This window comes from Mus caroli, unplaced genomic scaffold (genome assembly GCF_978045245.1).
Source record: "Mus caroli unplaced genomic scaffold, Mus_caroli_1 scaffold_13, whole genome shotgun sequence".
NCBI classification, from domain to species: domain Eukaryota; kingdom Metazoa; phylum Chordata; class Mammalia; order Rodentia; family Muridae; genus Mus; species Mus caroli.
In genome coordinates this window covers 119,547,151-119,575,067 of record NW_028227268.1, presented here as the reverse complement: position 1 = coordinate 119,575,067, position 27,917 = coordinate 119,547,151, and the positions used below count along the sequence as shown (strand labels likewise).

The 27,917-nt window shown below is 50.4% G+C and overlaps 3 protein-coding genes across 5 annotated transcripts; 1 reads left to right on the top strand and 2 right to left on the bottom strand.

Moving 5' to 3' along the window:
• On the bottom strand, positions 1-8,087 carry CUNH5orf52 (chromosome unknown C5orf52 homolog). The gene is made up of 3 exons (XM_021178137.3): positions 7,834-8,087; positions 2,757-2,865; positions 1-1,009 (listed from the first exon to the last, which is right to left on the bottom strand). Exons 1-3 carry the CDS (start codon positions 8,079-8,081, stop codon positions 860-862), a joined length of 507 nt encoding a protein of 168 aa, XP_021033796.1. The 5' UTR covers positions 8,082-8,087; the 3' UTR covers positions 1-859.
• Positions 8,083-23,507, top strand: Dusp18 (dual specificity phosphatase 18). 3 transcript variants are annotated; one of them, XR_015044817.1, is made up of 3 exons: positions 8,235-8,536; positions 9,985-10,812; positions 23,417-23,507. XR_015044817.1 is itself a non-coding variant. In XM_021178136.3 (2 exons), exon 2 carries the CDS (start codon positions 10,054-10,056, stop codon positions 10,618-10,620), a length of 567 nt encoding a protein of 188 aa, XP_021033795.1. In that variant the 5' UTR covers positions 8,083-8,220; positions 9,985-10,053; the 3' UTR covers positions 10,621-14,526. The 3 variants fall into 3 exon arrangements, 2 of the variants coding, with proteins under 2 accessions (XP_021033795.1, XP_021033794.1); XM_021178136.3 differs by lacking the exons at positions 8,235-8,536; positions 23,417-23,507 and adding an exon at positions 8,083-8,220 and having other exon boundaries at positions 9,985-14,526; XM_021178135.3 differs by lacking the exon at positions 23,417-23,507 and having other exon boundaries at positions 9,985-14,525.
• Positions 20,466-27,490, bottom strand: Slc35e4 (solute carrier family 35 member E4). The gene is made up of 2 exons (XM_021177533.2): positions 25,832-27,490; positions 20,466-21,429 (listed from the first exon to the last, which is right to left on the bottom strand). The coding sequence occupies exons 1-2, from the start codon at positions 26,448-26,450 to the stop codon at positions 20,996-20,998; spliced, it is 1,053 nt and encodes a 350-aa protein (XP_021033192.1). The 5' UTR covers positions 26,451-27,490; the 3' UTR covers positions 20,466-20,995.
• Positions 27,491-27,917: the final 427 nt, after the last annotated feature.

The following is a 27,917-nucleotide window of genomic DNA, read 5'->3' as shown; positions in this document are numbered from 1 at the left end:
AGAAAAGCAACCGTGAGTTAAGCAGGCAGGGGGGGGGGGGCAGACAGGAGACAGGAGGTCCAAATTTGCTTTGCAGTAGCATCAGGAGGGCTGGTAGCCAAAGGATATCACCATTGTGACTGCAGTTGGAAAGAATGAGCGCTGGGCGTGACACTTGCCATCTGCCAGCCCCTAGAGGCAGGTTACCTTTCTACTGCCTGACTCTTTCAGATAAGGAACAGGAGCCCAGAGAGGTTTCAAGATCTCAGAGCTGGTAGGCTGCTGAAATAGCAGCACTGCTTAGTACCTCACCCTGACCTCTTTACCACTTGGATGATGCACAGCACATTACTCAATCCTTTCCATTGAAGATGTCCACAGCCCTGGCGCAGCTGGCCGATGTGTCACCTCAGGTGTGTGTGTACAGCAGGAGACAGAGCACGTGCTGAGCACATATGCAAAGCTCTGGCTTCAGCCCAAAATGAGGAGAGAAGGAAAGAAGAACTGATATGCGGGGGTTGGGGTGGGGAGGGGAACAAGAGGGACAGACAATATAAGGAGAGAGATGGACAGAGGAACAAGAAGAGAAGGAAATACAGGCATAAGTTTCCATGTTTACACAAACCAAGGAGACTGGCTCTTCCACCAAGCATAGGTGGCTGTGGGGATTTCACAGGGAAAGGAGGGCTGGCATGGAGCAAAGCAAGTTAGAACTGGTGTGTTTTGTGCTCCTATCCTATCCGCGACTTTCCTTTTATTGCTCTACCATGGTGGAGACCAGCTGCTCTGGGGCTCCTCCGCTCTCACCAGGGTGGTTCTGTTCTTGGGGCAGATCATTCTGCCATGGTTCACAGTGGTCAGCTCGCCATCTCTAGCATCTTCAGACCCGTTCCTTATCCAAGTATTCCTGGGTGCTCTGGGAATCCCGCCTCCAGCGAATCATCTTTCTCAGCTGGTCCATCATGAACTTCTTTTTCAGGTGGTCGTACAAGTAGCTCATCTTCCTCTTAGTCTTGTCAGAGGCTTTCATCTTATGAAAATCAGAGGTGGATTTAGGATAAACAAGTCACTTCGTAGCCAGATACATCTGAGGCTGCTGACCAATCAGTGGTAAGGTGCCTGTTAGACCCGATTTTCATCCCACGAAACTGCCTGGACTACAGGGAACCCCAGTTTCATTATTTAAAGAGAGGGCATCAGGCTAGATAGACTACCGTGGTGCCCTCTGATGCTCTGCAGCCGAGGGGCCTGATTTTGACCTTAACAATCTGAAGACTGATCTAAGGAAATAGGTATCTGGGGGGCCAGGAATGCAGCTCAGTCATCGAGAACTGGCCTAGCACGTGTGAAGCCCTGGGTTCAATTCCCAGCACCGTAAAGTAAACAACAAATGCATGGAAATCCTAAGGGAATGAGGAAATGGAGGTCCCAGGAGCAAGGAGGTCCACCTTGGTTTGGAGTTTGTTTGTTTTCTAAGACAGCTTTTCAAGATAGGTGCCCTGACTGTCCTGGAACTCACTCTGTCAACCAGACTGGCCTCAAACTCTGAGACTGAGATTCAATATTGTGGTAGCTGGGCTTTGGTAGTCGGCCTCGTGGGAGGAGGAAGTGGTGGGCTTTGGTAGTTGGCCTCCGGAGGAGGAGGTGGCCAAACATGGAACTTCACTAAAGGTGTGTGCTGCTCTTTTTTCCATCGACTTCCATCCTGTTTCTTTCTCCTTCCAAAAATCCTCACACTGTGTCCCTATGACTCCCTGTGCTGTTTACATATTATCTGTGACTTCTGGCATATATCTCTGACATGTCTACCTTATCTATGCCTACATATTACCTGTCACAGCCTGTCAACACAGGGAGTTCTAACTTCATCCATTCCATAACTCCTGTGCTGGCTCAACAACACTGTTGGGTCTGGAGGACAACTCCTCATTCAGTGGAGCACGGCAACGACCAGGCTGGGGGAGGGGTGTGGGAACCAACTGCAGGTGGTCCCCTCACTACAGTGTAATCAGGGTGTAAGATAATGCCCAACTATTTCTAAGCCTGGTAGAAAGTGATACACCCCTAAAAGAAATCCAGACTTCAAAAGGCAGATAGCAAGAGCTGCAGAGGAGGCTGGGTCGGCTGCCCTGTCCTACCTATCCTGGTACATGAACTCAGGTTCTCCATTTTGCTTAAACTAGTTCAGATCTACGTTACAGACCCCATAACTAGAAGAATTTCAAATCCTGTTTTACAAATAAAGTGTATAAAACTGGTCTATCTCTGAGTCCCAACCGATTCTGCCAGACCGTAGCATGAGAAGGTTAACACAGAGAACATACATAGACCCCATCTTAGTTTGTGTCTTGTGGGTTTGCCACTGTTGTTGCCTCAGTTCTCCTCTGAAAATGGGGTAAGTTTTCAAAAGAAATTTTTTTAAAAGCCTATCCATATAGTGCTGATGCCAATTCAGACTGCAAGCCTGAAGTTCTGCATGGACAATAAAGTGTTTTGAGGAAACAAAACAGGATGTGAGCCAAGGGGTCTTTCCCTCTGCGTCTCTTCAGCCATGCAGAGCGAGTGTGATACCTTGGGCAAGACACCAACTCCACTGTAAAGATGGGACCTGTCTTCAAATACTTCCATGGCCCCCTATCAGCTCCAGGAGCTGAGAGCTCTGCTTCCACCCCAGGCTACATAGGCAACCCGCAAGGAAGGAAGGAAGGAAGGAGGGACAGAGGGATTGGGAGTGTAGAGTGGTGAGCTCCAAGCACAGAACCTGGCGGGCACTTTACCTCCATCTCGCAGATGCGCTGTGCGTTGAGGTTGTCACGAATAATCACCCGAGATAAATGGCTCTTGGGCAACAGCTTCTTCACATTTGCATCATTGGTATTCATTAAGCTAGAGGAGAGAGGGGAAGGTGGGACAGGTTAGAGACTGCGGCTCAACGCCCGATTTGATAGGTACTGGAATAATGGAAAATACCTCTCTGGGTTTATTTAGTTTTCTTTTGGAGGCAGGGTCTGCTATGGCTCTGGCTAGTCTGGAGCTTACTGTGAGCCGGGTGCACTGGCTGGTTTTGTGTGTCAACTTGACACAGCTGGAGTTATCACAGAGAATGGAGCTTCAGTTGGGGAAATGCCTTCATGTGATCCAGCTGTGGGGCATTTTCTCAATTAGTGATCAAGCATGGAGGTCCCCTTGTGTGTGGTGCCATCTCTGGGCTGGTAGTCTTGGGTTCTATAAGAAAGCAAGCTGAGCAAGCCAGGGGAAGCAAGCCAGTAAGTAACATCCCTCCCATGGCCTCTGCATCAGCTCCTGCTTCCTGACCTGCTTGAGATCTAGTCCTGACTTCCTTTAGAGATGAACAACAGTTTGGAGGTGTACGCTGAGTAAACCCTTTCCCCCACAACTCACTTCTTGTTCATGATGTTTGTGCAGGAATAGAAACCCTGACTAAGGCACCAGGCTAGCTTAGAACTCTTTGAGGCCAGGTGGTGGTGGCGCACGCCTTTAATCCCAGCACCTGGGAGGCAGAGGCAGGCGGATTTCTGAGTTCGAGGCCAGCCTGGTCTACAGAGTGAGTTCCAGGACAGACAGGGCTACACAGAGAAAAAAAGCACTCTTTGAGATCCACCTATTTCTGCTTCCCAAGCACTGGGACTAAAGGCATGTGCCACCACACCTGGATTTTGAGAGAAGTGGTTTTCTCATGTTCAGAGGAGTGAGGAGGAGACCATTCCAAGCTTTGCCTGAAGACGAGGTATGTTAACAAGGCCGTTTCCCGAGCACAGGGAGGACACAGAAAGGTCCAAAGCAGTCCACAAGAGAGGTGGCAGCAGAGAGAGTCCTCACAATTATTACTGTTGTTATTGAAGGGACTCTGGCCAGCCCCAGCATGTAGAGCATGGCTCTGGCAGGCCTTGACTTTCTCCCCCATTTCCTCATCTTGCTAAAAAGCAGATCACATCCCTAAGCTAGCCCCCAAAATCTGGCTCCTTATTTGGCCACTTCCTCCTCCTGAGACTGACTACCAAGGTCCATCTATCAAAATATCGAAGTCCAGCAATTAAAAGCTCCCGTTGGCTCACCTAATATTAACATGCCCAATTAAAATTAAACACTTCATCCTAACACAGGGTTCCCCACTGTTCCTTTATAAACTGCTATTTTCTATGTGCCAAGTCTGTCTCCTTTCTATCCAGAAGCAGTCCTCTGTCTTTCAGGACAAATACCCCTGTCCTATCTCCCCTGTTCCCTTCCCTTTCTCCCTCATCCTCTATCTCCTGTCTTTGTCTCTTATTTCCAGCCTTCTGTCACTCTGGAGCAAATAAATCTTTGTGCTGAGAACTTCGTCATGGGGGTCCTGAGCCAATACTTTCCCTAGCAGCTATTGTTATTACTGTTCCTCTGTGAAGGGGCTGGCGTGGACCCTCAGGCTGCAAACACTAGTCAAGCTCTCTCCAGGTGAGCAACCCCCAAAATGCTGAGTGTCAGCTCAAGGAGAAAATGCCGGGTAAGAGTAAAGGTGGAGGGGCTGGAGAGATGGCTCAGCGTGTAAGAGCATTGACTACTCTTCTGAAGGTCCTGAGTTCACAACCCAGCACCCACCCTAAATGAGATCTGACGCCCTCTTCTGGAGTGTCTGAAGACAGCTATAGTGTATCTATAATAGTAAATAAATCTTTGGGGGAAAAAAAAGTTGGAAGGTAGAGGTAAAAGATGAGTTTAGAGAGGAAGAAGTGGGGAGTTCTTCCTTCACAGCCTAAATCTAAGAGATCTAATCTTGGAGAGGGGAGAACAGAACAAGGTAGAAAAAAAATAAAAGGAAAGGAAAGAAAACCAGCTGTGTCCATGTCTGTAAGCTCAGCACTTGGGAAGCTAGAAGCAGGAAGATGGAGCCCAAGGCCAGCCTGGGCTACGTAGGCAACTGTCGAAGGGAGGGAGAGAGGAAGGAAGGAAGGAAGGAAGGAAGGAAGGAAGGAAGGAAGGAAGGAAGGAAGGAAGAAAGAAGAGAGATGAGGGAGGATTTGGATGGACACAGATTTAGCTAATAAGTAGAGTCTAACGGCAGGGTTTGGGAAATGTTTAAAAATGAGAAAAGTTTGGGGTGTTACAGGACTTTTAGGGACTTTGACAAGCTGTTCCACCTTTTGACACTGCAAGACAACAATGCTATTGACAAAGTTTACACCAGGGACCATGCAATCAAGTTAATGTTACAGTTTGCTACATCAGTTGCCATGTTGGATATTGCTGTCCATAGGCATCCTGGGCCCCAGGGCATCAGTGGGTTGGAGACACCCACAACTGGTAAGAGGTGTGGAGCAATATGAGCAGAATGGGCAGCTGGGAATGAATTGGTAGAATGTGCTTAGTACACACATGGTCCTGGTGATCTCCAGCATCAATAAAAGTCACTTGGGAGACAGAAGCAGGAGGATCAGAAGTTCAAGGCTATTCTTAGCTACATTATGAGTTAAAGCCAACCTGGGCTACATGTCTCAACAAATAACAGATGGTGTTGTTAGCCAGTGGGTTCTCTCTCTCTCTCTCTCTCTCTCTTTTTTTTTTTAAAGATTTATTTATTTGTTATATGTAAGTACACTGTAGCTGTCTTCAGACACCCCAGAAGAGGGCATCAGATCTCATGGTTGTGAGCCACTATGTGGTTGCTGGGATTTGAACTCAGGACCTCCGGAAGAGCAGTCAGTGCTCTTACCTGCTGAGCCATCTTTCCAGCTCCTGGGTTCTCATTTTTTGATAATTTAGTTATATTATGAAGTGTTTTTCAATGGTTTTCCCATTTAAAACAACAATTGTTCATACATTTCTAAAACTTGGAAGCCAGTGGATCATTGTGCTAAGTCAGTTGATATAATACATATAATCAAGAATAAATATCTTGGTATAATAACTAGATAGAGAAAAAAGTTGCAGCCACTGCAACTAAACAGTGGTTACTATTTACTAAAGAGTGAATTTTTGTGTTGTATGCTTTTTAAAAATAAAACACACATATACTTAGATATGGATTATCTTAGCCTGTCAATTGCTGTAATAAAATACTGACCAAAAACAACTTGAAGAGAGTGCTTACTTCAGCTTACAGGTTGCAGTCGCTCATCAAATAAGGCTGAGGCAGGGCTCAGGGCAGGAACCTGAAGTCAGGAACTAAAGCAGAGACCACAGTGGAAGGCTGCTTACTGGCTTGCTCTTCATGACTTACTCAACTGGCCTTCTTATACAACCCAAGGTGTGACACTGTCCACAGTGCCCTACATCCTCCCACACCAGTCATTAGGAAACTGCTCCCCAGACACGCCCACAGGCCATCAGCTGTAGGCAATTCCCCAAAAGATGTTCCTTCATCCCAGGTAAAACTAGTAGTTTTAAATTGACAAAAACTAGCCAGCACAGTGATTGGTTTGCTGCTCCGACTTCTGTTTGGCTTGTTGTTGTTGAAGTTGCTGAGTCTATGTTACTTTTGAGATGATTGGCAAACCACTCTAAAGGAAAGCAGGGACATGACAGACGTGCTGGTGACGTGCTTCTGAATACAGATTCCCAAACAAACAATAGCAAAAAGGGAAGAACCACACATGGATTGACTGAAACAGAAATGGCTGTCTGATACACACAGGAACAGAAGGAATACAATGACAACTTATACTAAACTCAGTCTCTATTGGTTAGCACATCAGAATAAGATCATCATAAAATACAAAAAAACAAAAACAAAAAACAAAAAACCCCACCACCAACAAACCCTAACAAACAAAATGATGTATAATTTTTGACAAGGTCTTGTGTATCCAGGCTGGCCTAGAACTCCCTCTTAAACTGAGGGTGACCTTGAATTTCCAATCCTCCTTCCTCCAGCACCAGGGTGCTTGACTACAAGCACGTGCAACCATTTTCAGTTAAGAAGAAAACAAAGCACCTTTAGGGGGATTCTAATAACGTTCTCCAGTTCATTTTCCTATGAGTTAGGAACAACTGTCGTCAGGCAGTGCTTGCTAATACAAAGGAACGAACATCGAAAGCTACCCAGTTCCACTTTCCTGGTTTTTATGCAGGATGACTCAACATACCCAGGTGCGGATGGGAAGACAGAGTCAAAGGTCAGGAATTTACACACAAGTCTAAGTCCTATTTTCAACCAAAAAGAGACTAAATATTTAAAGATCCTCTTTACTTGGTGAGGCACCAAATTTATCAAGTAATAAATACTGGTCACTTTTTTTTTTTTTTTCGAGACAGGGTTTCTCTGTGTAGCCCTGGCTGTCCTGGAACTCACTTTGTAGACCAGGCTGGCCTCGAACTCAGAAATCCGCCTGCCTCTGCCTCCCGAGTGCTGGGATTAAAGGCGTGCGCCACCACGCCCGGCTTACTGGTCATTTTTGAAACAAATTGTGTTTCCATAATAAATCCTCTGTAGGACTTGTTACATCCTAGGATGATGCCGGTTGAAGAAGGGGGGACAGGATTGGAGTCAAACATTGGGGAACTGAAGGCTTTCCCAGGACGCTGGAGAATGGGAAGGCAGGGAGTTGCCAAGTCAATTGGAGCCTGAGACCAATTGCCTGAGACAAAGTGCGCTCGGACCGCACGACGTCAAGCCTACACTAAGCCCGGGTCAGGATTCATTCGGATGGCTAGAAACGGGACAGTGCTTTCGGCCCAGAGAACGGGCTTCTGAAGGTCCTACGGGTTGGCCTGGGTCTGAAAAATCCCGACATTGCTGCGATCGGAGGAACATCTCAGGGTGGGGGCTGGGGGACACGGCTGGAGCAAAGTGAGTCTGAAAGCTCGGATTCCCTTACGGGGTCCCGGGTCTGACAACTGCTTTGTACACCCGAGCCACACCTGAATAACAATTTGGGGAGTGGGGGCCGCGGCCGCAGGAAGTAGATCTGTGGTTGGATGTGGAGGCCAAGATCCGGCTGGCTGTCCAGTCTCTCGCGCCGGAAGTTCGAACCAGAAGCGGTAGTCTCTTCCGAACTCTTCCTGTAATCCGGGCCCAAGTCCCATTTGACTGAAGGCCTTCTGGGCTGTGTAGAGGTCTCTGACGGGCTAGAGAGCGACTCAGGAAAGCTAGCAAGACCTAAAACCATGGTGGAAAGACGCGCAGACGGGGAGCAACTATCTACACTGGAGTGCGTTGCCTGGGAGACAACTGGCAGGCGGACGGCGCGACGGTCTTTAGGCGTTCTTAGTGAGACTCTGTAGGGCGTGTTGCCTAGGAGACGACGGGTGAGTGGGCGGGGCGTGCAGGCGGTGGGCGTAGCAATGGTCTTTCTACTTGGCGCGTTTCTGTGGAGACGGGCGGGTACGCCCTGCTGCAGCCCACCCAGCTTTTCCCAAACGCCTGGGAACTGCGTAGTCCTTCGAGGTACAGAGTCAGTCGCGGGGTCCCCCTAAGCCCCGAACTGCCCATTGTTCCGCGAGGAGAAGCCGTTGCTACCAAGGTCCGGAATCATGAAGGGCCCTCTCTTTCTTGGAAAGGGTCGCCCGCGGCTCCGGCCTGAAATTGCGTCCTGAAAGATTTCCGGGGTACTGAGGGAAGGAGGTAAGTTCGTTTGAGTCTTGTCACCACGTAGAGAGGCCAAGCTTCCTAGACTTGTTGTGGCACCTCCCGCTCATCTACTTGTGGACTCTGTTCCACGTTTATAACCCAGAATTTAACCAGCGCCCCACCTATATTTGCCAACTTTCTCCCGAAAGTGTAATCCACCAGAAATATCAGCCTTCAGAACTTGCTGTCTAATGATGAACAAAACTGGTTTTCATCGAGTCTCAGGTTTCACGGCTACAAATTAACTAGATGCCAAAAGCCTGGTTGGTTGTAAATGTAAAAAGCAGGAGATGAAGTTTCTGTTCCCTCCCCTCCCCTCCCCTCCCCTCTCCCCCTTCCCCTTGCCCTCTCCCTCTCCCTCTGTCTTGAAAGAGTTTCCGTAGTCCAGGCTGGTTTAGGAACACCACATTTTGCCTCAGCTTCCAGGTCTGCTCTACCATGTCCTACTGTCTATAACCGCTTCTTACTATCTTTGCAACTCTATAACAAATGCCTTTATTTGTCATTCCCACTCGGCTTTGCATTTTAACTTTACCTCTGAGGGACTGAAGAGAGCAGAAACAAAACCAAATGTCACTTGGAAGTCACATTCCTTGGAAGGCAGGAACAGGGAGACAGAACAGTGGGAAAATAACTGATTGGCCTGAGGTTACCTTGAATGACTTTTCATTCTGAGAGGATTAAGGTAGGCCATGACCTTATGCTAGCTGAAACTGGCCTGCCTGGGAAATCCCGATTTCTCAAAGGTTAATTTTAAGAAAACAGCTTTGTTTCTGTGACAAGGAAAAAAAATTAAATCAAAACAAACAAACAAAAACCCCCTGCAGTTTGTTTCCTCAGCTCTTTGTTGGGGGGGCAGGACCCATAAAGCAAGGGCCCCACCTTTCTCTTCTACCTCCTGAATGCTGCAGTTCCAGGTGACCATCACCAAGGCTCTTTTCTGTTTGCTCTCAGTTGACTTTGAGGTCATTAATGTTGGAAGTCACACAGCTGAGCAGAAAACATGAGTTTCCACTAGCTGTGCTGTAGTAGATGACACCAGTTATGTGTGCTGAAAACAGCTAGACTTGTTGGCTGGTTATGAGAAGATGGAAAGACTTGTCATATCACTTTCCCTCTTGTCACCTTTAACCTTTGGGTCCAGTTCTACTTAACGTAATCGGAACATATCCACCCTAATGTTCTTTCAGTGGCTCTACTCCCTCAGCTCCTAACCACCCTCTTTCTCCTGAACCCACCCCAGTAAACCCAAGGCCCATCCCTTCCATTGTTCACGGTCTCTCTGGCCATGGCTGGCCCCCTTCCTCTGTGTGAAAAGACCCCCAGCACTTGAGCAACAGTTCTGGCTAAGTGATGTGAATGTTGGTGTAATCACTGAGTTCTCTGCTGTACTTCTCGATGCATAGGTTCTTACCCTCCAAACTTCCTCCTCCGTCCTGCAGGTTTCAGTGGGCACAGCCTAGCAGAAAGATGCAAGCTTAATACAGCACGGACTGTCGACTTCCACCTTGATGACTTCACCTTGGAGTGCCTTCCCAGTTCAGTTCCCCCAGCCTTCAATCAGAGGCCTCTCACAGATCACCAAGAGCCTGTTTATCAGCAATGGTGTGGCTGCCAACAACAAGCTCCTACTGTCCAGCAATCAGATCACCACAGTCATCAACGTCTCAGTAGAGGTAGCAAACACCTTCTACGAGGGTATCCAGTATGTGCAGGTGCCTGTGGTCGATGCGCCAGTCGCTCGCCTCTCTGATTTCTTCGACTCCATTGCCGACCATATCCATTCGGTGGAGATGCAGAAAGGCCGCACACTGTTGCATTGTGCTGCTGGCGTGAGCCGCTCAGCTGCCCTGTGCCTCGCCTACCTCATGAAGTACCATGCCATGTCCCTTGTAGATGCCCACACTTGGACCAAGTCATGCAGGCCCATCATCCGGCCCAACAGTGGCTTTTGGGAGCAGCTCATCCATTACGAGTTGCAGCTGTTTGGCAAGAACACAATGCAGATGATGGACTCGCCAATGGGACGGATCCCAGACATCTACGAGAAGGAGACCCGTCTGATGATCCCACTGTAAGCCAGCCCACCAGTAACTACAGTACCCCAAGGTCTGAACTTGAACTTGACTTTTGTTGCTGCAGGAGCACAGCAGGTGGTGCTTTTCATGACGCCAGAAAACAGTGTTGCTATAGCATTTAACCTCGAAGTCCAGCCAGGTTTGGTGGTGCCTGCCTGTAACCTCAGATTGCTGAAGCAGGGAGATTACAAGGTGAGTTTGAGGCCAGCCTAGGCTACATATGAGGCCCTATCTCAAAAACAAAATCAACAACAGAAATTCCCAACAATTACTATCTTGTCACCTGTGTTTTCAGAGGGTACATTCATTTCTTATAATATAGTGAGGGTAACTTTTCTGTGAGTGGTAGGGTGGAGCTGGCAGATGGTGCTAAGACATAGGAACCAGTGCCCAGTGCATACGGCAAGCTGGGGTTCCTGCAGCCCTCCTGGAGATGACTAACCCAGAAACAAATCTGCCAAAATCCCACCTCGTTCTTTCAGAGGCAAATCCTGAAGCTTCCTGGTGCTCTTGGATGTCTCAAAGTAAGTGCCAGCCTGCTAGATTAGGGGTCTTCAACCAGGGTTACAGAGATTGCCCCTTCTACCTTTACCACAGTGGCCCAATTCTGGTTTTCTAGATCAGATTCACACAGTGCTTGGATCCCAGTGGTGCCCAGATCAGCAATCCTACCCATACACAGGCCTTAGTTTATGCATGTTCTCAAAGCCTCTATGTGAGAGAGATGAAGAAATGGCTTGATCTCTGCTAGGTCTCATCTGAGAAGCCGCCTCCAGAGTTCTCACTTTGCAACCTAAGAGTCCTGACACAGGACCGCGTGCAGAATTGCAGAGCTGACTGTTGAGGAGCTATGAGGACAGAGTGAGGAACAAGTGAGTTGTCTCTAGCAGGCCTTGAGATTCAGGGCTGCTCAGAAGCCCTTGGTGTTAGGGTCTGATTCAAGAAGGTTTGGTTTGGCTTGGTTTGGTTTAATCCCTGGTCCCAGGTAGCCCAGGCTGTGTAGCCTTGAGTACCTGTCTCTTTCCTGTATTTTAGGAATGCTGGGTTCACAGGTATGTGCCACCTTGCCCAGACAAGACTTAGTGCTACAGTGTGGTTTTTTGTGGTATAAGACTCGCCCAAAGCATCTTGCGGGAGGAAAGGGTTTATTTGACTTACATGGTAAACTCTGTCATGAAGAATGTGGCTTGCTCCCGGGGACCTGCTCAGTGTTACCTGCCCAGGTAGCCACAACCATGGTGGACTAGATCCTCTCACATCAAGAAGCCCATCTCAGTGGAGGGTCCCTTGTCCCAGGTGACTCCAGTTACACTGACAAACACTGTTAACAGTCTAATCTAGAGCCTGGTATGAGGTGGGCAGGAGAGGAAGAAGCTAACTGCTGTTCTAGACTACTGTCATCCTTCACCAAGAGCAACCCCATCCCTTCCCACCTCAGCCTTCACCTGGTAGAAACTGGTAGAAACACAGATTTTTTTTTTTAAACAAAGAACTTTATTCAAGCCTTTTTGTCATTAAAAGAAAACATTTGGAGGTGGAGAGACGGCTCGGTGATTATGAGAACTTACTGCTCTTACAGAGGGCCTGGGGTTTGATTCCCAGCACCGCATAGTGACTCACAACTGTCTATGGCTCTAGTACCAAAGAATCTGCTGCCCTTTTCTCATCTCCTAGAGCACCAGGCACACATGCAGTACAAATACATACATGTAGGGAAAATATTCATACACAGAAAAGAAAAATAAATCTTTAAAAAAAATGCTCCTAAATTAGCATGTAAAATTAACTTGAACTCAGTTCTCTGGGTCATCCTACCCTAAGGCCTCAATGCATGCTAGGCAGATGCTCTACCACCAAGCCAATCCCCAGTCCAGTTCTTTGAGATTGGTTTTGGTCAAGGTCTCCCTATGTAACTCTGGCTGCCCTGTAACTTGATATATAACCTAGGCTAGCCTCCAACTCAGATCAGCCTGCCTCTGCCTGTGCACAGATTCACATATTCATCACAAATCAGGACTCCAGCAGTTCTACTGCCCAAACGATGCTGTTTTGGGTCCCGTTTGTGGTCAGACCCCCAACCCAACCACAGTCTCTGGTAAGCATGTGCCTGGCTGTGTGCATCCTATGGGTTTGCTGATGCTCGGTATGTGCAGCCTGGAGTGTGCCTTTCCCGCAGCCACGCGTCTTTGCTCTATGATGGTGTGTGTGACTGTGCTACACTGGACTCAATGAAGCACACCTGAGCTGTCTCTTTTAGGGGATTATAGATAAAATTACTATAAACATGTGTACACAGGTTACTGTATGTGTGAACATAAGTTTTCATTTCTCTAGGGTGTGTACTACAGAATGAGATATTAGTCATATGATGATGGTGTGTGGAATCATTTTTATTTTTAAAATGCTAACCTTACAGAGTGGCCATCCTTCCCTCTCACCAGACTTCATGGACACTGCTCATACTCACCCCTGTATCCTCTCTTACCCATCCCACATTCTCAGAACACCTTTTCCCAGTAAGTTACACCACTCCATCCCCATGCTCATGACATTTCTGTGTTCAGATCTTTAAAAGCTGGGCTAGTAAGGTGTTGTGTTACAGCAGCTTCATGCATGGCACCACACTGTTCTCGGGGGTCCCCCTCCTGCTCCATATTGTTATTTATTTTGTAAACTGTATTTTGGGGAAATACACATTTATAGGATCTGTGTGCCAGTTCCTCCTAGCACCCTCATCCTGCCTCCCTTCCAACAAGTCCACCTTGTTTTAACATCAATACCCTGAATCCAGTTGGTGCTGCCTGTTGCTCATGGTGTGGGATCATTTGCTAGGGTGTGGGCACCTTACCAGTGGCCAAGTCGCCAAAGGAGGATGACCTCCCTCCCTCTGCAGCCATCAGCGCCAATAGCTCCTCCTCCAAGAGCAGGTGGATAAGTATGTTTACCGAGTATGAGTTGAGTTGATGAGTTGATGTGACAACAGCCTTAAGACAGTCAGCAGCCTCACCCTCCAGCGCCTACATTCTTCCTACTCTGGGGCCATGAAAAGGAGCAGGAAGCTGGTTGACACCTCCTGCAGAATTCCAGCACAATCACTGTTTGTTGTAAAGATTGCCAGCTAGAAGTCAACACTTTTTATTTATAGAGATTTTGTGTTAAAATAATAGTGAACGTGGCCTTACTCCTAAACAGTTTCTGGGAATTTCAAAAATAAGACATTTTAAAAAAAAATAATAATAATGTCCCCTGTGCCGGGCGTGGTGGTGCACGCCTTTAATCCCAGCACTCGGGAGGCAGAGGCAGGAGGATTTCTGAGTTTGAGGCCAGCCTGGTCTACAAAGTGAGTTCCAGGACAGCCAGGGCTATACAGAGAAACCCTGTCTCGAAAAAAAAAAAAAAAAAAAAGTCCCCTGTAAGCCTGTGACCTATGACTTTCTTTACCTTAGCTGTGATCCTATCCAAAGCAGAAACTAGAAACTAGCCATGATCACATTAGGCTAAGTTCCAAAGCCACTGGAAACTCTCTCTGTGTGTGTGTGTGTGTGTGTGTGTGTGTGTGTGTGAGAGAGAGAGAGAGAGAGAGAGAGAGAGACAGAGAGAGAGACAGAGAGAGAGACACAGAGATAGATGGACAGACACAGACAGACAGAGACAGACAGGGGAGGACTGGTGGAGTGGGGAGAGACTTAACCGTGACTCTGAGATGCCACATGTGTTGGAAAGAGTCTGTTTTCTTCCCCTGGTCCTCTTTTTCTAAATCCTTGTGCTTAATATATCTGGGTTTTTGGTTTTTGTCTGTTTTAAATAAACTCTTAACTCTGCTTCAAACTGTGTCATCCTCAAATTCTTTTCTACTTGGAGGCCAAGAATCCAGCTCTACTTGATTGCAAATCCCTAAAACAGGTAAGGGAACTCCTCAGGCCGCAGAGGGGAGACAAAGAATGCTTTGCCTCTGATGCTGCACAGAAGAACCAGAGCGATTACAGTCAGGGAGCCTGTTCCTATTCATACGGGGAGCTGGCCCACTCCTGAGCGGAGTGCTCAGTGCATGCTTAAGCTGGAAGCATGGAGCTCGTTTAAGCTGGAAGGCAGGAACGTTCCAGCCTGCTCAGTTTTCCTCATAAGGAACTCGCTCAAAATAAATGAGAGTACTTTGGGGGTGTCCTATATTGTAGGGTTCTGTCTTTAATGGTGCCTGCCTCGACGAGTTAGCAGAGGTAAGTAAGGTTTTCAGAGGCTCATGGGTGAGCAGTAGCCTGTGCTTGGGCTCGGATGCTGGGCGTTTCTCTGGAAACAGGCTGAGCAGAAGCCTCTCTGGGCCATCAGTGTCAAAACATACCGTGGATGTTTGTGGACATACTGCAGATGTCTCCCTTCAGACTTTAGTTTGCTGTTTTAAGACGGAGTCTTAATGTGTAGACCAGGCTGACCTAGAATTTACTTACTGTGTAGCCTAGATTGGTCTCAGACTCAAACACAGTAATCCTGCCCAAGCCTCCCTAGGGCTGTGACTATAGGCATATGGCACAGTGTTTCCGGAAAAGGGCAACAGTTCACTGAGTAAAATAGAGTAAGTGTTCTGCTAACTGAGCAGAAGAATTTGGAGTTAGAGAAAATATTTGGCTGAAAACCCCAGAAAGGTATATTTGAAGACAAGACCTTGAAGCTTACTGCTCATTTCAAAGTTTATGTGTTGGCTGGGGAGGGAAAGGGATTGAGGGTGTGTGTGTGTGTGTGTGTGTGTGTGTGTGTAGGGGTGTGAGGCATGATCTCTCTATAGTCCAGGACTTGCAATCCTTTCTCACCCTCCAGAGCGCTGCAATTACTGGTGTGTGCTGCCTGCCAGGCTCTTCCGTTTACATTTTGGTAAGGATTAAAGGATTACCAAGCAACCTCACTGTCATGCCAGTTACAGTTGCCTATTCGGGGATATGGGTCATCCTTTCTTCCTGCCTTGATTTCTATTAAGATAATGACCGAGTTTCAGCTAGTCAGAACTTTAGCACTTTTATCTGTAATCTGGCATATTAAGGCCTAGTGCAAAAACTAATTCAAAATACTGAACTTCCAGAATTTGTTTTTTCGAGACAGGGTTTCTCTGTGTAGCCCTGGCTGTCTGTAGATCAGGCCGGCCTCAAACTCAGAGATCCACCTGCCTCCCTAGTGCTGGTGTGTGTCATCATGGAAACTTTCAGACTTCTAAACAATCTATTACTCTACTCTGCCCCCAGCTCTCTCACCAGTGTCTTTGAGCCCTGGGCCTTCTGGCTCAGCTCCTTCAGTATTTTCTTCACCTGAGCTTATACTGAAAGTCTAATTACTCAACAAAGTAGACTGGCCACCAGCTCAGCAGGTGGAGAGGCTCACCCTGTTTCCTGGGGGTAGGGAGGTGGGGTGGTACGGGGACACAGCACAAAGAGTCCTTTATCTTGTTTTGTTATTACTGTCCATTTGGTTTGGGTTTTGTTCCCATGTAGTCTAGGCTAGCCTCAAAATCATTTTGTAGCTGAAGATGACTGAATTTCTGAACCTCCTGCCTCTACCTCCCGAGTGCTTGAATTATCAGCAGGTTAAACCTAATATTTTGTGTGTTCTACCAATGGAGCCATATCCCCCAAACCAAGAAGTGTTCTAGAACTGGAAGAGAGCTTGCCTAACATGTACAAGACCTTTGCGGTCAACCTCTGGCACTGAAGAAAGAAGTCCTTGTTTGCCCTGGCCTTCGAGACTGGCAAGCCAAGAGTGCCAGGGCAGGGTAGGCAGGGAACCCTAGTAACTAAGGCTGTGACAGGGCTTTGCCTGAAGTCCACAATGGCAGGATGCCCAGCAGGGCTCCAGCTTCCTGCCTTCCCCAAGACCTGGCAAGGAGCCTTGGGTTCAGACTTCATCCTTGTTCTGTGTGGCAAGAGCAGTGCCTTGGGGCAGTCAAAGTGCAGGTGGCCCCGGAGGAAGGGTGCAGAGAAGACCAAGTTGCCCAGGGGAGGAACTCGGAAGCCTCACTGAATAAGTAACACTGAGGCCACTCAGTACTGAGCGCTTGCTTCCCAAGCTGCTTCTCAAAGCTACAGCGAGAGCCGGGCGTGGTGGCGCACGCCTTTAATCCCAGCACTCAGGAGGCAGAGGCAGGCAGATTTCTGAGTTCAAGGCCAGCCTGGTCTACAAAGTGAGTTCCAGGACAGCCAGGGCTACACAGAGAAAACCCTGTCTCGAAAAAACAAAACAAAACAACAACAAAAAAAAGACAAAGCTACAGCGAGTCAGGTTTCACTGCTGCCCCATTTACAGCAGGGAGGCCTGGGAACTGGAGGCCCTTGCTCCAGGTCACCACGTACCAGAGCTAGGACTCAAACCTACTTCTTGCCCCAGAGCTCCTGTTTTTCACCAGTGCATTAGTACACCCTCATATCCATCCCCATTTTCACTTTCTACAATTTCTGATAGTGATCTTTGTGAAGGTTGTCTCGGTTGTTCACCGGATTAGCTAACGCCTAGCATCACCAGGTCGGGCCTCTGGGTTTGCCTGTGGTGCATTATATCTTTTTTTGGTTTGGTTTGGTTTGGTTTGGTTTTTCGAGACAGGGTTTCTCTGTGTAGCCTTGGCTGTCTTGGAACTCACTTTGTAGACCAGGCTGGCCTCGAACTCAGAAATCCGCCTGCCCCTGCCTCCCGAGTGCTGGGATTAAAGGCGTGCGCCACCACGCCCGGCGGTGTGTTATATCTTGAGTGGGTTAACTGAGGTGGGAAGATCTGCCCACTGTGAGAGGCACCATTCCCCTGGGCTGGAGGCTTGGACTGAGAAACTGACCTGAATACACGCATTAATCACTCCCAGACTTTTGACTGTGGGTTTGATGTAACCAATTACTTAAGGCCCCTGCGCTTGACTTCCCTGGCAAGATGGACTAGAACTTCAAATACCAAACAAGTCAGCCCTTTCTTCCTTAAAAGTTGGTTTTGTTGAGGGATGGGAACGTGGTTAGCAACAGAAAAAAATCATTACTGCAACTGTCAGCTACAGTCTGAAAATATCAATTGGTTAATTCCAGAAATAAATAAATCCCTGCATTTTATGTCATGAGCCATTCTGAGTAGCAGTGTGATACTACACCTGGTCTGTTTCTGCTTGCCCAGGTCCTTAAAGTATTTCTTTGTCCAGCATACCTCATAGGATAGGTTACCCCATCAGTTGACACTGTAAGCGTCTTAGTTACAGTTATCACATGTGGTGTCACCATGGTTGTGTGTAGGTTACCCTGATTTAATTAGCAGTCCTGCCCCCCCAACCACAGGAAGAGTGACCTTTGCCCTTTGGATATGCTGGGCAGAAGCTGTAAAGGACTTGCTCGGCATGACAAGGTAAGAGCCCTGCGCTCAAGAAGAAAGGCATTGAACACTGATGGCTAAGCCCGATGCTTGTAAGAACAGGTCTGTGGCATTGTGAGAAAGAACAGCTAGTTTGCTATTGTACCTCAGACCACAAAAGTTAAAGCCAACGGTGTGATAAGGGTTTGGTTAAGACAGAAGTCACAAGTAATGCATGTACAATTCAAAGACCATCACCAGCAGAGGGCTGTTTCCACCATCTCTAGAGATCCTGCGATGCCTCTGGCTGTTACAGCTGCTCCCAGACACACCCTTTGCCAATGCTGAAGACCTCGGTTCGGGAGCTGGGTCAGGAAGAGGAGAAAAGCTGGTCAGCTCAGGTGGAATGCCACTGGAGGAAGGTCCACCATGAGGAAGGTCACACTCAGCTGGCGCTTCAGACTCGAGGTGGCAGCGGTGAGGGAGAGAAGAGTTTTCCCAGGAAGGCAACATAGGTTATTCCAGATACAAAGATCAAAGATGAAGCCTCAGAGAGGTGAGGCCACCTGCCTAAGGCAGCAGATCCCCTGGAGGGACACAGACCTTGCCCTTGGGATTCTACCTACTAGCTATCCAGCGATCCTCACTCCCAGTGATACCCTGAGGCCAGGAAGGACTAGCCCAGGTTCCTACTTTCTGCTGTGGGTCTCTAAGCTCCAGCTGGAAACTGGGGAGCCCTGAGAGCATCAATTCAGTGAGTGGTGACAGGCCAACACCTAAAGGTCAAGCACAGATCAATTTAACCCCCTGTCCTGTGTGTGTGTGTACGCATGTGTGTGTTTCTGTGTGTGTGCATGTGCGTGTGTATGTGTGTGTTTGTGTGTAGGGTGGGGGACTGACTCCCCAGGCAGCAGGCATCTGTCTTTGAGGCCAAAGAGCCTCAGTGAGGGCCAGGCAGGGAAGCTCCTAGGACAGTGGGAAGTCTCCAACAAAGACAAGAGTCCCCAAGGAGGCTCTCTCCCAGCCAAAGCATCCCTCCCGCCCAGCCCAAGAGTGGAATCCAGAGATGGGCAGGCTGCATAAGGGTGGGACAGACCCAGCCAGTGGCATCTCTGAGTCAGAGAGGAGGGTGGCAGTGATTCAGCAAGGTCATTTGTAAGGCCAGCCTGGTAGAGGCTGAGCCTAGGAAATCCTATGCCTGCCTGTGCTCCTTGGCATTGTCACCTGTCCCTCTCCCACTCAGCCTCAGGATACCCTCAGGATACCCGAAATAATGGCAGTCATTTGGTACTGGTCACCCCCTCCTTGCCATTGGGCTTCTCATTGAGTCCCCACCCTACCCCACCCCACCCCCAAGGATCATTATAACCCCAAGCATGATTAATTAGTGCTCAGAGAGGAGAGGGGAGGCACTAGAGAGGTAGCTCAGTTGGTAGGATGCTACTTGCCAAGGATGCTTGAAATTCCAGCACTGCCGAACATACCGGGGACCAACACCACCAGGTGACTGTTGTAAGCAGCCTGTAATCCAAGCCCTGATCTGTGAGTCTGAGGCCAGCCTGGTCTACAGAGTGAGTTCCAGGACAGCCAAAGTTACAGAGTTCAAAGTCACCCTCAGCTACATAGTGGCTTTGAAGCCAGCCTAGGCTACATAGAACCCTATCTAAAAAAATAAATAAAAGGCTGACTACACAGGGGGAAGAGTTAGGCTGACAGAGTAGGGTTAGGTGCTAGGCCTTAGTGCCCCAGGCTAGGTTCTTATCTGTTTTAATAAGTATAGGGACTTAGCTGTCTACATTCAAGGCTGAGATGAGGGGTGGGTAGACAAATCTGGGCTAGCCAGTTGGGGAGTTCTGGGCTAGCTTTAAAGTGGGGATCATGCCCTAGGTTCACTGCATGAAAGACCTGCTACCTAGGGCCCTGGGATAGCCTTGGGTACTTCCTTGGTTCTTGCTCCTCTGTCAAGCTGCCCCTGTGACAGGCCCCATGCACCTAAAACCCTGAACTCTGCCCCTCATCAGGTAGCTCTGACCTCCATGGACAGTTGCATGGTAGGCGGGGCCTTTCTCTTCCAGGTAAGGATGTAGCCAGAAGGCAGGAGGCTATGCAGGAAGGGAACTGTGCTGAAGACACAAACGAAGGTGTGCTGACACTGTGCTTGTGGGACTGGGGTCTGAGACAAGTGAGACAGTAGTTGGCAAGGACACAGAGTTAAAAGGGAATTCATGGTGTCCAACAGGAAGCCCTCCCTGACTTTGTCCCCAGCACAGACTAGAGCTCCTGAACATGTGGTTTTAGGAAGATCCCTCCAAGAGAACAGTGCCTGAAATAGGTGGTCCAGACCAGGGTAAGGCAGGTCAGCGGGGTGACCAATACCACCGTCTTGAAGCTGGTCTATGGTAGCCTGGCCAGTGGAGGGGCATTGTAGAGAACAGTGCTAGGCTGGAGGCCAACACGGGGCCAAGGAGCGAGGGAGAACCATGTGGTAGCCAACCACTCCCTTGATATTCCCTTGGCTGGAGCCCAAAGGAATGACAGAGGTGTCCCAAGAAAAAATACTTTATTGGGGATGGAAGGCCCAAATCCAGGGGTGGAGGCACCAGAGTGAGGCCTCAGTAGCTACCTGAAGTTGGCATAGGCTACCCCGTCTTTAGGGGAGCCCAGCCATGACGAAGCCTGCTCTGGTGACCCTCACAGCCTCCACTTCCCCCGCCCCCCAGGAAAGATTGTGTGACTGCCGAGCATTGTCTTCATCCTAACACTTTGAGGTTTCCTAAGTTTGTCCAGCAACCTTCATCATAGTCGTTGACATTGGTTCCTCTGGCAAACACATGTGCCAGACTTGGACCCACCATCCAGTGGCAGGGTTTGCTGTGAGAGGTGAGGCAAGCAGGGACAGGAGGTGGGTCTCTCTCAAAGTCCCTGGTGTGTAGCCTCCCAGGCAGCCCTGCCAGAAGGTGCCTTCTTTCCCAGGCCTGGCAGACATAGCACCTCTCCCTTTCCTCGTGGCCATTGTCCAAGGTTAGATTCAGGCAGGGGCTGTCCAGGTAGAGCTCATGAGCTCCCCCAGGTCTCAAAGACCTTTGCCAGGCTGGTCCCTGTTCCACAGCCCCCGTCGGGTAGCCCAGGAGGCCACCAACTCACAGTTGTGATAAAGAAACATTCCTGAAAGGGTGAGGGTGATACCCAGGTAGCTGAGTGCGCTGAGGTGGCTGCCGAACAGGAGCCGGGACAGGATGAGGTTGCCCACGACCGTGAGGTTGCCCAGTACGTGGACGGTGAGGGCAGATGTGAGGGCCAGCAAGGAGAAGCTGGCCAGGTTGTAGACCACGGACAAGAAGCAGCTCAGCAGGACACAGGCCCAGAGGCGAGAGTCAGTGGGAGGCAGCGGTGGGGCTGCGCCAGCCTCCAGCACTAGCGCTGCACTGGCCAGCAGGCAGAAACTGGGCAAAGAAGTGGCATACAGCAGGGTCACCGCATCCAGCCTCTCTTCTTGCAGCAGAGCACCTGCAACCAGGAGAGTGACCATCATCAGCTGGTATAGAGACAGCGCCCACTGAGCATACAGCCCCATCCTCATAGCCCAGCCTCCCGGAGGCTGGTCCTGACTCTGAGCAGGGTTAGTACTCTGCTCTGAAGTATGACTTACAAGTGGTGGAGGAGCCAGGCCACCCGGGCTTGTGACCTGTGCCCATTCCTCCCTTATTGAGTTGCGTAAAACATGAAAATTTTACAAGGATAGCATATACAAAAGCCATAATATGGCAAATGCTGAGATGTTAAGAACAAGGTCTTTGCAGCTCCAGTCAGGAAGCAGGGACAGAGCAGCAGAGGGCCTAGCGCCTCCACTGCCAGTTATAACAACAGAAGCAGCAGCTTGGGGGGTGGGGGGGTAAGGAGCGTGGACAGAGGAGGAGGGGGAGGAAGAAGGAAAACGGTTAAGAAAACCCTTTTGAGTGAAAATGGTGAGAGCAGCCTTCATGCCATTCACTTACAACCACGGAGATGACAAAGGGCCAACAAGACGGTCATTGTTGGCTCTTGGCAGTCACTCACTGTTTATGATTGAGAATTGGGGGCTTTGTTTGCTTTTGTTTTCTGAAACAAATCCTCACGTTGCTCAAGGCAGCTTTGAGCTGGCCGTGTAGCAGAGGCTAGCCTTGAACTCTTCATCCTCTCATCCTCCCACCCACTAGAGCTGGGGTTGCAGGTGTGTGTGTGTACCACAGGCTCTGGCTTCATGATCGGCATCGCATCTTAAAAAACAAACAACAACAACAAACTACCAACACCAGTGGGGCTTGTCAAGATGAACCCAGAAGTACAAGGACACCTTTTAGGTTTTCAAGGAAAGGGGATCCTGCCGCCTACAAAAGTGTGGCTGTCTGTGCCTATGGCCATACCAGCCATAGAGCTGATTGATTCATACAGAAAAAGCATGGCCACCATTGAAGGCCCACACAGCCTGGGTGAGCCTTCTCTGAGTCAGCGGAGGGGAGTTAACACTGGATGCTGGTGCCCTCCTGGGACCTGGATTGCCGTTTCCCCATGCACGTTCCAAGGAGCCCCACAGTGCTTGCTCAGAGCCTGTGCTTACAACAGGAAATGGTAGTTACCCCTCTCAGCTCATTTGGCTGTTTAGGCTTGGTTCTTTAGGCAACAGTCTCTCCAGCTCCTGCATTTCTGGAAACAGGTAGATAGTCATAATCCCTCTGCTCACTCACACCAAGTGCATCAACCAGAGAGCTGTCCCTGTCCATGGCTTGGCCTCAAAGACAGTACAGGAAGGCTTCCGGTTTCAGGTGGACTTCACTCTCAGGGGCAGCCCCTGCACCCTGCCCAACCTCCCCATCCCTGCAGCCCACAAAGGAGCTGTGATTCCTGTGGCAGAAGTGACTAACTCCCCAAATGTTAGCCTGTTGTCCTGACTCTCGGTGACCCCGCCCTTGCCAAAACCCTCTTTGTCATGCTCTGCTTTTCCAAAGATATATATATATTTTTTTTTTGTTTTGTTTCCTTCTGGTGCTGGGGCCCAGAAAGTTATCGCTGAGCTACACAGTCCCAGCTCCTCCAAAGTGGGGGAAGGGGGAGGGAGGCTGAGACAGGCGCTGTAACTTAAAAAAGTATTACACATATGTATGATGTCTATATATGTATGTCGCATGCATGCAATTTGTGTGATGTATGCATGTATGTATGTTACTATGTGAAGGTCACAGGGTAACTTGCAGAAGCTGGTTCCCTCCTTCCACTGTGGATTCTGAAGTTCATACTCGGGTCATCTGTGCAGCAATGCTTTCACGCACTGAGCAATCTCACTAGCCCTGAGACAAGGGCTTTCCGAGTAGCTCATGCTGACCCAGAACACTCTCTGATCCCAGGCTAGTCCACACCAGGCTGGCTAGACCCTCCTGTCTCAGTTTCTAAAGTTATGGGATTACAGACATGTGCCACCATGCCAGGCTGAAAAAGCATTCCATTTTTCTGCTTATAGACAGAATCTGGCTTTGTAGCCCCAGCTGGCTTTGAACCCACCATTCTCCCAGGATGCCAGGATTGCAGGCACGCACCTCCATACCTGCCTCAAAGGTAATTTCAGCGTCTGAACACACTCAACCTCTGCCACACACACACAGAGCAGTGACCTCTTGGCCTCTCACCACTTTGTCCCTTCCCTAGCTGTGTAACAGTCACCTCTCTGCCTCAGTCTCCTCCTGGATGGGGGGAGGGGGTCAGTAGTGCACTTACATTCAGGGTACACACTCAGCACTGAGGTGGACACCATCCTCTGAATCTGAGGACTGACAGGACTCTGCCACAGCCTGTGCCACATCCAAGGATATCCTTTGCTGCTCTGTCACCAGCATCGTGGCTGTAGAGCACCCTCAGCAGCCTCATCAAACCCCCACCACACCTGTGCCCACCTTGCGCTTGATACAAGTTCCGTCTTGCTAAGTACAGTGCCCCACTCTCTGGGGGCTCAAAGGAAGTTCTGAAACACAGGTGTGTACAGATGACAACAGGCTCAGCAGGCTGGCACCTCCTTTCCTTGCCTCTCTGGATCTGAGGGCAGCACTGCTCCATTCTGCACATCCCCCTGCCACTGCAGCCAGCCCAGGCTGACTGTGGCTGCCTAAGCTCCCTTTCTGGACTCCTCCCCCTGCTCTCAAACCATGAGCTTTCAGGGATGGAGCAAGCCAGCGCTGGTACACTCTAGCCTGTCCAAGAGCCCTTAGCAAAGCAAACTTCCTCTTTTTTAAAAATCCACTCCCAATCCTGGAGCCAGCCACTCTCCTCATCTCTGCCAGGCTCCCATTTCTGAGGGGGAGCCCCAGCTCACTAAGTGATCTTTCTCAATCTGACATCAACTGACATCACAACCATTAATTAGAGACATCATTTTAATTTCTCCCCTAACCCAGGCCCTAGGCCAAGTGCTGAGGACACAGAAATGGTCCAACACACTGCCTGGGCAAGAGCAGATGGGTAGGCAATATGAACCGAACAGCCCACCGTTGGTCAAGTAAAGGGCACCTAACGCACTCAGTGGAAGACGCTGAGTCTTGAGAGAGAGGAAGAGAGCCAGCAGAAGCCAAGAGGTGGCTGCCAGTCACGTGCTACTGTGAACAGCCTGCGCACCCTAACGCTTGGCTGGCCACAGCCCCTCCTACAGGCAGGAGCTGCCCCGAGCCTGGCATGAGGAGTACTTGGTCCTGGCAGGTGCAGTGTGGGGCTGGAAGCCGGGCCTTCTCTGCCTGGTGTCCCTACAGAGTCAGGTTTCCCTGAGCCACGTCAAGGCCCAACTCAGGCCTCACTCAGCTCATGTAACCTGAGGACTAAAATAGAACTGTTTTTACCCTGCTCATGGCTTGGGGAGATAGTGACAAGACCTTTGGGTTCCAGACAGAAGATGCCAGGCAGGGCTAAGGCCTCACTTTGCCGTTCCTCACTGCAGGCTACAGAAACCATAGCTCAGCAGCCCTGGGGACCCCTTACATTCTAACTCTCCTGCTTCTTCCTTGGATTAAGGTGGAGGGACAGTAGAGCTATGACTCCAAAGCCCCTCAACTGCTCAGACAGGAAGTTAGCCTCTACCCCCTAGCACACCGGGGCTGGGCAGGGAAGGATACCTTACTTCTGCCCTGAGTCCTGCTGCTGCCCACACATGACAGAGCCAGCACCCAGTCACACAGACCAGACTTGGAGTCCTTGGGAGCCTTGTGACCCTGACCCTTGGCAGCACTCGGGAGGCTGAGTCAGGAGGATCACAAGTTTAAGGCCAGCCTGAGCTTCTCAGCAGGACAGCCTAACCTCCTCTGCCCCCTCCCCCAGTAAAATACTCTCTTATTCATTCCATCACCTGTGACATGAAGACAAAGATGGACGTTGTCATGACAACCTATGATCAGCACCCAGAACCAAGTTCAGCACACTGTAGCTCCTGGTAAAAAAGCTCCTCGGGCTCTGTGTTCCCAACCAGCTTAAGGCCTTTCTGCGTTCCCTTCTATTCCCTAGTTTATACTCCCTGGCCTTCTGAGTTCCTAATCCTAGGACACACAGCTTAGACAGCATGGAGTCTGAATGCCACGCTCAAATCTTGCCTCTGTTGCTCACTGGCACAAGGCCCAGGCTCTGCACGTCTGTCAAGTGGGGATAATAAAGTGTGCTTGCTTCAGCGAGAGGCAGTAGGATGGGGTGGAACAAAAGGATTCTCGAGTTATAGAAACATTTCACCAACAACTGTTATTAACTATGCCTCTAAGGCTTAAGTTTGAGGCCGGAACTCACTGAATACTCTCTGAGCCTTGCCTGTAAAGAGGATCACTGTCCCCCCCCCCCCCCCGCCCCCTTTCCCAGGAACATCACGGCCACACCCTCCACCTCCTCAGATGGAGACCCAGGCACTCACTTTGTTGAACAGACTTGAAGCCTCGCAGACAGGTGGCCACCAGCAAGAAGCCACAACCAGCTGGAGGTGCCCGGAGCTCTCCAGCCAGACTGCATGCAGCCCCTAGGCAGAGCGGGCCCATGGCAGCAAACTGCAGAGGATGGTGTCTTCGGCCAAGCAGCAACGCAGACAAGGCCAGTGTGAACAGTGGTGTGGTGGTGGTGGCCAGCTGTGCTAGGTCCAAGGGGACAGTGCTCAGGCCCACGTTGCCGCACGCCATGGAGGTACCGAAGGTGAGGCTGAGCAGCAGCACTCGGCGGTGGATGCTGTGTGGCACGGGTCGCTGGGCCCCCCAGTGGCATGCCAGGGCGGCTGCGAGCATGTGCAGTGCTGAAAGCAGCAGGGGCCGTCCGAAGCCATGCACTGTGAAGATCCACTTGTTGAGGCTTGACATGCTGGCTCCTGCCAACAGCCACACCAGTGCTGCCACAACCACTCTCACCGGAGCAGGCTGCCCAAGGACCTGGGTTTTGTCCGGAGGCCACTTGGGGCGGCCATGCTCCTGGGCACTTCCAGCCACAGCAACTGCTTCGGCTGAGGTCATCATGCCTTCATGGTGCTCCAGTGGGCAGCGGCACATCCGCACCAGTGGGGCTGGGGTAGGAGGCAGGCTTTCCAGGGAGTCGCTGAGCCTGGTCCTGATTTCCCAAACAGGAGAGGGCAACACTTCAGGTGCTAGACTCTCAGCCAGTCGATAATTCTGGTCAGGGAAGAAGGTCGTGGCTGCTAAGATGCCGGACTGGCTTGTGCCCACCCAGGCCTCGTAAGCCCTGGGCACCTCCCGCACCAGGGGAGGCCTTCTCTCTTCTCCGCGCCCTAAGCTCACGCGATGCTTTCGCACGGAATCCGTTTGTCTTTTTCCATTTTTGGTCCCCAGACTGTCAGGATGAGGTCACTCACTGACTGACCCCGACCGCCTGTGTGTTTGGTGCTCAGGCCCGGACCAGGTAGGGCAGGGTCGATAATGTTCCGAGCGTGGGAACAGAGGTCGCAGCCGCCGCTCCCCTCCCCCAGCCCCCTTTAGCCTTGTACTGTGCCGGGAATAGACGCCGATAGGCCGGCGGACGCGGAATCGCGAGCTCAGGCTGCTCTGGCTGTTCTGGCTGTTCTGGCTGCGGCTCGGCTCCCGCGGTGGATCTGGCAGCTTCGGGCGCCGGGCTCCAGTCCCTCCCGAGCCCCGCGCGGCTCCGCGCTCCGGGCCCTGCCCTCTCCGCCACTACCGAAGCTGCGCTCCACCCGGAAAGTTGGGCTCAGCCCGGGCCCCGCCCACGAGGACCAGCTCCGGAGCCCGGCGGACGTCTAGCCCCTCCCACAGCCTTTGCGCCTCCCGGCTTGGCTTACGCAGCTGCGGCCGCGAGTCCCTTAGTGGAGAGTATGGGTTGTACCAGCCACCAACCGGAATCCGGATTGTCTCCAGCGCCAAGAAGAGCCTTCCTTAAAAAGACCAGTATCCAGTGCTGGAAACCCTGGGCACTCTGCAGAGCCGTCACCAAGCTGTCTGTCGTCGTCGAGAAGCAGGGCGCTGAAGTGAGACATACCACATCACCTGATCCCAGACCACAAAGGTCTCCTTGAGATCTTGGAATTCAACGGAGCTAGACCACGTGGTCCCTTAAGGCTGCCTCATCTTGTTCCCCCCTCCATTCCACTCCAGATCTTTTCTCCCCCTCTCAAGCCAGGGCGGCGCCCCCTCTGGGGCAGCAGAAGGGGAAATGAATCACCAAAGCTAACCACAGCTCCGGGAAGCAGGGTACAGCGGGCCGGCATCCATCCCGAGCTAGCCGACTTTAAGTACTGCTCCCTAGGCGTTCCGAGGTGACTCACAGCTGGGTTTCATGAGGCCCACCGAGCAGAATCCTGGATGGTTCTCGCGTTTTCCACCTGAATTCAAGCAGCTGAAACCCAGGGACCTGTTCCCAGCCCAACGCGTGAGCAAGAATCAAGGTCCATCCTGGACTCTTTCCGGTAATTGGATTTCTGGGGAAGCTCCCGCTCACCTGCACAGGCCTCACCCGGCTCTGTTGTCAAACAAGTTCTGGATGACAAC